The sequence below is a fragment of the Pararge aegeria genome, chromosome 3 (assembly GCF_905163445.1).
Source record: "Pararge aegeria chromosome 3, ilParAegt1.1, whole genome shotgun sequence".
Lineage (NCBI taxonomy): Eukaryota > Metazoa > Arthropoda > Insecta > Lepidoptera > Nymphalidae > Pararge > Pararge aegeria.
In genome coordinates, this window is record NC_053182.1 from 219,297 (window position 1) to 227,229 (window position 7,933).

Consider the following 7,933-nt stretch of genomic DNA (forward strand, 5'->3'; position numbering starts at 1 on the left):
GGACGTTTCCTAGGTCTAATTTATATAGATTAGATAGCTATTTTAAATTCTCGTCCAATGACTCCGCTATTCGTATCGTATATCTCGTCTAATGACTTCCTGATTGGGCGATCATGTTTTTTGCACCACAAGCTCAAATTACGTGCAGTAGAATTTCGTCCTCAGCGAGATTCCAGATTGCTTCGTGTACATCCCGGAAGAGATGGAGTGGCTAGGGTTGCAGACATAAAAACTTAAAGGGGCATTATCAGGCGGCCGATCTTTAATACAATATGCCATCTGCCTACTTCTGCTACAAAAAATGACAATACAGGTGCAGTACCAAGGACTACTAACTGTTCTCACAAGTAACCTTTATATCCAGCAGGAAAAAAATCCTCGGTTTGTTGCTTGGGTCATCGTCGTGGATTTCGACACCATGTCACGTTCCTGAGGTGACCTCATTATTCTGAACATACTTACGGTCGGATTACCCTTGTAAAGATAAATTGAAAATATCTGGCCGAGGTCCTTATTCTAGGTCTATTATGATCTACAACAAAATCCCAAAGTATATTACAGAAGAAAGGAATGAAGGAAATTTAAGCGAAATCTGAAACATTGGCTTATTCAAAATTGTTTTTATGGCGTAGATGACCTTTTTAAATACGACGCTAAGACCTCAATTACATGATATCTTAATTATTAATTATCAATTATTAATAAAAGTGTGACATTAAATTCTAATTCTATAATTATTGTTAATCGAAATTATTCTTATGTTTAAGTTGACAAATCCTAATATTTTATTTTTCTATTTTTTCCTTAGTTCTAAGTTGATATATTTTAATATTTAAATCAATCGTAATAATAAATTTTTATTTGGATAAAAAATTTAAATTAAGTAAAAAATAAAAATAATTTCGACAAATTTTATCGCAATGCCCCGGCGGGGCGTCACGTCTCATATGTATGTGCATGTAGCCATTCATAAACAATAAACAACAAACAAAAGTATTTCGTAACATCGTTACACACCGTATTTATAAATATGTATAGTGAGACAATGTATGCAGACAAATTTAGAAATCTCTTTTTATTTCTTCGAAGATGATTAAAAAACGAAACAACAATGTGACCGGACAAATGAAGCATTACGAGTCGAAGTCACACAGCTCGCGCCGCACTCACGGGCGCAGCGCGCCGGGCGCGAAGGGCGCGGGGAAGGCGCGCGGCTCGCGCATGAGGTCGTGGTACAGGTTGAGCGCGTCCACCAGCGCCGCGCTCAGCTGCGTGAGGCGCGCGTGGCGCCGGTCCGCGCGCTCCAGCGCCGCGTCCACCAGCGGCCCGGCCGCCGCCGCGCGCGCCTCCAGCGCCGCCAGCGCCGGCGCGTCGCGGCCCGCCGGGTCCGCCTCGTGCAGCGCGCTCAGCGCCGCGTCCACGGCCGCCTCGTCGATGCACGCCTCGCGCGGCGCCTCGGGCGCGGCCGGCGGCTCCGGCGCCGGCTCGCTCAGCTGCGCCGTCACGAAGTTGGCGGGGAACAGCCCCTCGCCGCGCTCCGTGTGCCCCTTCCACCAGTTGGGGTCGCTGCACTCCGTCACGTGCACGATCTCGCCGGCCGCGAACGTCAGCTCGTTGTCCTCGGCCGCCTCGAAGTCGTAGAGCGCGCGCACGGGGCGGGCGGGCGCGGGCGCGGGCGCGGGCGCCGGGGCGGGGGCGGGCGCGGGCGCGGGCGCGTCCACGCGCGGGTAGAGCGGCGCGGGCGCGTCGCGCAGCGAGAGCGCGATGGCGCGCGCCAGCTGCTCGCGCTCCGGCAGCTCGGGCTCGGGCTCGGCCAGCTTGGCGCTGAGCGCCACGATGAGGTCGAGCTGCGGGTCGTCGCGGAACTCGGCCGCCCACTTGCGCAGCAGCGCGCGCAGCCGCGCCTGCACGGGCGGCTGCGCGCGCGCCAGCAGGCGCCGGAACTCGGCCTCGAAGTCGCGCGAGGCCAGCTCCAGGTGGAAGGCGCGGCCGCAGTTGGCCACGCACGCGTCCAGCAGCGTGGCGGCGTGCACCTGCACGTGCGGGTCGGCGTGCGCCAGGCGCCGCAGCACGGCGCGCAGACAGTCGCGCGCGGCCGCCGCGCTGGCGCCCGCGCGGTCGCAGATCTCGAGGATCAGGCCCCACTCCTCGCTGGTGTTGTTCTCGCTGGTCGCACGCTCTGCGACGGTCGTTTCGCTCAGAAAATTTTTATGCGTAAAAAAATTCAGTCATATACATCAGTCAGTTGTATACATGCATATATATGAATTTTGTATTTTAATACTAAAAAATCCAAAAGTGCACGACTCATAAAAAAAAAAAAAAAAAACTGTATATCTGTATATATCCATGTAAAATTTACATTGATGGTGATATATCTATATCTATAGATATTATGTACATTTTATTCCACCAGGGGCGCCTGTACATAGTACAGCTGATTTTTATTAATTGCAATTAAACTACACTGAATTAATTAATCATTCGCATTCAGTGACCTACAATCGTCGATTAGAATTTTTAAAAAAAAAATTTAACTCAATTAATGGAATTTTTCACAAGAGTGTTTTCGGGTTTCACACATGACGGACAGGAAAATTTTTTGACCTATTTTGGTGTTTTTTTCCAATTCTATTGCAGTAAATCAATTTTTTAAAAGTATGGAATTAATCTCCTTTAAATTATCTCGACAATAGTATGCAAAATATCTTGATTCCGTGAACTAACAAGGCTATAATAATAAAAATAGCCGCCGAAATGAGGCGAAAAAAATTTTTCGATCGTAAAGCACTCTCTGATGCTTCGCATCATGAGTCGTGCAAAATAGAAAATAAAACTAAGAAGAAGAAACAATGTTGTCTTAATTTAACGGTTACTATTCGTTGTTAGTGATAGAAGCAGAAACCGATTCTTTAAACCTCCGAGTTGGTCCTATCCATTAAAAAGAAGAGAATTAATATTATAAGTTAATATTAATTATCTTCTTTTTATGATTAAGAGAACAAGAACAGCATAAACAAATTTTTTTTCAGAAAATTAATGTAGAGAAATCATGCAACAAAAGAGTATGAATATTGAGTTTGTCTACTCAGTATTTGTGGGTAAGTAAGTAATGGAATGAAAATTATCCTTATAAACACTTTATAACATAGGTGGTGCAAATCTGCAACATTTCAGTGGCAGATCATAAAAAAATACTATAAAGACGTTATCAAGAGAGTAAGTTTTGTTATAACTGACATACACCTTTAAGCCAAACCATTTTGGTCATTTAGACAGAATTTGAATAGGATTGGCTCAGGTCTATAAGCTCTAAACTCCGCTTATAAAATCATTTACACCACAAGGAGAGTTTAAAAAACATTAACTAAATTAAGATCCTGATAAAAATTTGTATCTTTAAACCATTTTTATTGTAAAAAAATTATTGGATATTAATTTCTTCAGTATGTAAACATGTAATGGTGAATGGGTGTAAGGGTGTCACACTTTTTAGACTGAAGGGCAACAGTTGTTACAAGAACCTGAGCTTGTGTCGGGTATTAATTGGACCATCTTTAAATAATATAATTCAAATTGAAAATAACTATGTAGCCTAAACAATATTGGTACCAATAATAGTGATAAAAACGATAGGAGATGCAGATGTTTGCAATCACCTGTCTTCTGTTTTGAAATGAACAGAGCTCCTTTTAATAAAGGGCCCATAAATTATAGGTGTCCACTAAAAAAATTATTTACATGCAAGTCAATACTCTCAATAGATATTTAGTTAATAAGTCCCTATCTTTAGAGAAAAATCAGGAACTAGTTGGTATAGAAAATGATTCTCAAAACTTGTATTACAACAGAAATGACTCATACACTTGTACTGCTGTGTATGAGGAGAAGGCAACTGTCAACGTTACACCTGGCGGCGGCCAGCGCAGCTCACTCGTCAGGGAGACAACGTACCGACATCCTGGTCGAACGGGGAAGAAGTCCCGAAGATGCCCATCGTCGCCTCTGCACGAGTACCGCTTGACGCAATACACACAGTTAGTGAACCTATCGATCACCAACTAATCAAATTATAGCACTAATAAATAAACACTCTTATAATCACTTAGACAAATGTATTTCTTTGTTTAAATCGTTATCTTTTCACTTTGTTTTTTTCTTATCATCTGCGTAAACCATTTTGAAATTATAAATACAACCACTGAAAAAAGATTTTCAATACAACAAAGTGCAGATAAACCTTTAACGATATAAAAATTATAATAAATTTTATAATTTTTACAGACTGAACTACTACTATTTTGTTCTTTCGATTTAGGTTTCGATACTTTTTTAGAAATGTTCGTCATCTGTCAGTGCCAATGTCAAAAATGCTACAAATCGTAAAATCTTGGATAATAAAGTCCGTTTATTTTAACTTGACGCGTAAACTGATTGGCAATACTGTGGAGTAAGAACAATGAATATTAAGTACTAGTGGTCCCTCGCGACGTACTGTCGGTCCGCGTATAAGTCGACCTTAAAAAATAGGTATATGCTGTCTTGGACTTTTGATAGTAGATGATGCGACCCACCGAACCGATTTTTTATGACTAAAGGCTGTCGGAGGATCTTAGGTTGGATTGATGCTGCATATTGTTGGCCTTTAACCGATTGTGATTTAACCCACACTGTGTTCCAAGATTTCTCCAAGTCTGATTTTGCTAAGCAGCGAAGGTCTTGTGAAAAATATCCTATTTAAGAGAATCCGATGCGTGCGATGTATGAACGGTTGATAACGTTACGCCAAAACGACGGAAGTATTTTGGATTGGTCGGAATCGTTTCTCTGAAGTTCTAAAAACAGTTCGCGAGAAGACACGATGTCGCATACGCGAAATGGCGATAGGTAATATTTCCGCGACAACCAAGGAAAGCATGAAACTGGTTAATCATTCATTTATTGGAAACAAACCTATATCTATACTTAGTAATAATTATTGTAAGCTCGCGGGAGCTACGGACTCGACGGCGGCGGCGGCGGCGGCAGCGGAGGCGGCGGCAGCGGCGGATGCGGCAGCGGCGGCGGATGCGGCAGCGGCGGCGGCGGCGGCGGCGGCAGGAACGTCGCGCGCACGGCCTCGGGGTTGGCGGCCAGCAGGCTACACACGCAGGCCGCGCTGGGCCGGCGCTCGGGCGCGCGTTGCCAGCACGCCAGCAGCAACTCGCGCCTGCGGACGCGCAATCGGGAGCTGCAGTCTGTAAGTCGTGGCTGCTCGGCATCGATTTATAAAAAGTCAAACAAGTACAATCGGTTCGGTGTTTTGGGAATGCGATAAATATTTATCTATTTGTCTGTATCGGCCGGGCATTCACTGTATTCTATTTTGTTTATTTCGTATTCTACATATTTTTGAGGGTTCTTTTATTTTATTTTTTAATTTATTTTTTAATTATGTATTTATAGTAGAGCATTTGTATGTTTATATGTTTGTATATATGTATGGAATATATTTTATATTTTTGTACATATCTTTAATATGTTATGTTTAGTATGTACTATGTTTTATGTTTATTTTATGTTAATTTAGTTTAAAATCCTTATATTTCACTAATGTATGTAGTACTAATTTCGTATATCATTTTCTTGTATGCCTTTGGTTGCCTAGAAGAGATCGCTATTTAGCGATAAGGCGGCCAATATGCACGTTCTACCTTATTGTGCTGTTGTATTTGTATATCTGTAAATTTTCTCTGTGTGTTCACAATAAAAGTGTACTTATTCATTCATTCATCCATTATTTATCGTTTTTATCCTGTCATGGGGTTTATTTCCCGCTCTTTGATCTGGTCCGCGTGCGTGTGATAGCGCGCGTCTAGTTAAACGCGCGCGTAAAAAGACCCTCGGAGGGGGTGCATGGCTAGTTACGTGTGCGCGCTCAGGTCGGGCGGCAAGGGCGCGTGGCCACCCGCCGTGACGTAGCGCAGCACGCGCGCCGGCGCCCAGCTGCCGAAGGGCCGCTCGCCCAGCGTGGCCACCTCCAGCAGCAGCACGCCCAGCGCCCACACGTCGCTGGCGAGCGAGAACACGCCCAGCGCCAGGCTCTCGGGCGCCATCCACAGCACGGGGAACAGGCCGCGCCGCGTGCTGGCGTACTCGGGCTCGGCCGCGTCCAGCTCGCGCGCCAGGCCGAAGTCGGCCAGCTTGAGCGCGCGCCGCTCGTCCACCAGGCAGTTGGCGGCGCGCACGTCGCGGTGCAGCAGGCGCCGCGCCGCCAGGTACTGCAGCGCGCCCGCCGCCTCGCGCGCCAGGCGCGTGAGCGCGCGCGGCGCCAGCTCGGCGCACGCGCCCGCCGCCGCGCGCCGCCGCCGCTCCGCCAGGTAGCGCCGCAGGTCCAGGTGCAGCGCGTGCTCCAGCAGCACCATGGGCGGGCCGGCGCCCACGCACACGCCCACCAGGCGCACCACGTGCGCGTGCGCCAACGGCGCCAGCACGCACGCCTCGCGCAGGAAGTCGCCCTGCTCGGCCGGCGCGGCGCCCGCGCGCGGCTCCTTGGCCGCCACGGGCAGCGTGGCGCCGCCGCGCCGCAGCTCGGCGAAGTGCACGCGGCCGAAGCTGCCGCAGCCGATCTCGTGCAGCAGCTTGACGGCGGCGCGGTCCACCAGGAAGGCGCGCAGGTGCAGCTGCAGGCGCGCGCGCCGCCGCCGCTCGCGCCGCCGCAGCGCCGCGCGCCGCCGCCGCCGCGCCAGCAGCAGCGCCAGCGCCGCCAGCAGCAGGAAGGCGGCGCCGCCCAGCGCGGGCGCGTCCTGGCAGCGCGGCGCGAACGCGTCGCCCGTGGCGACCGTGAGGCACGCGGGCCGGTCGCGCACGCCGGGCGCGGCGCAGACGGCGCGCGCGGGCCACACGGGCCGCACGCCGCCGGCCTCCAGGCGCCACACGGCCACCACGCGGGCGCGCTCGCCGGACCAGTCCTCGACGTAAAACACGGGATGTTTTAAAGTACCGTTGTCGCTCTCCAGACTTCCCGAGATACCTGTGACGTTTACGTCGTCGAGATATTTCGCCAACAATCTGTAATAGATTTTGGTAAATGTTAAAACTTTACTTGAATGTGTTTATTGCGAAAAGAGCGCGTGTCGCCAGTGCTGACTACAGCACGAAACGATATCCGTGATCGAATCAGAAACAGGAGAATCGTAGATGACTAATAGGTACCGACACATAGCTAGAAGACCCGAAAGTTGTTGGGGTCTGAAAGTGCTGAAATTACGACCACGGACTCCTGACGCAGCCTCGGTGTACCCGAAATGAGGCGGTCAGTCCAGGAGCTGGGAAACGCCGAAAAGGAACAACAAGTTTCTGCCCAGTAGTGGACGTATTCTGTCGATGTGATGATGTAGTACAAGGCGTCACTAAAGTGGATCTTCTTCACCTATCAGAGACCAACGAAGATGTTACCGACTTTCTTTTTAATAATAATAACAAAAAAGAGTGTGTGTAATTAACAATAAATATTAAAATTAATCAAAACGATTTCATTTAAATAAAAAAGGTTTTATTAACGTAAAAATACGACAACACAGTAAAAATATACAATCATTAATCATTAAGGCAATGAATGAATCAAATATATAAATAAATATTTTAAATAAACTATTTTATATTCGCAGTTAAAACGAAAATTTCTCTCGCACAATCTCTTCTTCTTCCTTTACTTGACTACGCTGACTCATGCTATCCTGATCTTACCGAAGAACTGCTGAACAAACTCGAGCGCCTACCAAATCTAAATAATCTAAATAATCCAGTTACACCCTCGTACCTTCAATACCGTTTTCGCTATATTTCCGATTCTGCTTCACATACTGACCTCCGATCTCGGCACGATAACCGTCTGGTACTCCCATTTTGCAAAACCAAGTTCTTCGGTAACTCTTCCACTTTTGGAATAATT

The 7,933-nt window shown here is 47.4% G+C and overlaps 2 protein-coding genes across 2 annotated transcripts; both read right to left on the reverse strand.

Annotated features, from left to right (window-relative positions):
- Positions 1-1,050: 1,050 nt before the first annotated feature.
- LOC120637441 (signal transducing adapter molecule 1) lies at positions 1,051-4,328 on the reverse strand. The gene is made up of 2 exons (XM_039909286.1): positions 3,955-4,328; positions 1,051-2,179 (listed from the first exon to the last, which is right to left on the reverse strand). The coding sequence occupies exons 1-2, from the start codon at positions 3,995-3,997 to the stop codon at positions 1,167-1,169; spliced, it is 1,056 nt and encodes a 351-aa protein (XP_039765220.1). The 5' UTR covers positions 3,998-4,328; the 3' UTR covers positions 1,051-1,166.
- A 667-nt stretch (positions 4,329-4,995) lies between these two features.
- Positions 4,996-6,650, reverse strand: LOC120636930 (tyrosine-protein kinase receptor Tie-1-like; the record flags this gene model as incomplete). The annotated part of the gene is made up of 3 exons (XM_039908501.1): positions 4,996-5,209; positions 5,908-6,350; positions 6,402-6,650. Coding segments are annotated over 3 exons (906 nt in total), but the record flags the coding sequence as incomplete, so codon positions are not given.
- Between the last annotated feature and the right edge of the window lie 1,283 nt (positions 6,651-7,933).

Excerpts from the sequence above, each read along its gene's own strand:
- LOC120637441 (XM_039909286.1), bottom strand. The coding sequence starts at position 3,997 with ATGGGCATCTTCGGGACTTCTTCCCCGTTCGACCAGGATGTCG. Across the intron at positions 2,180-3,954 it reads CCCGTTCGACCAGGATGTCG|AGCGTGCGACCAGCGAGAAC; the intron begins GTACGTTGTCTC and ends CGACCGTCGCAG.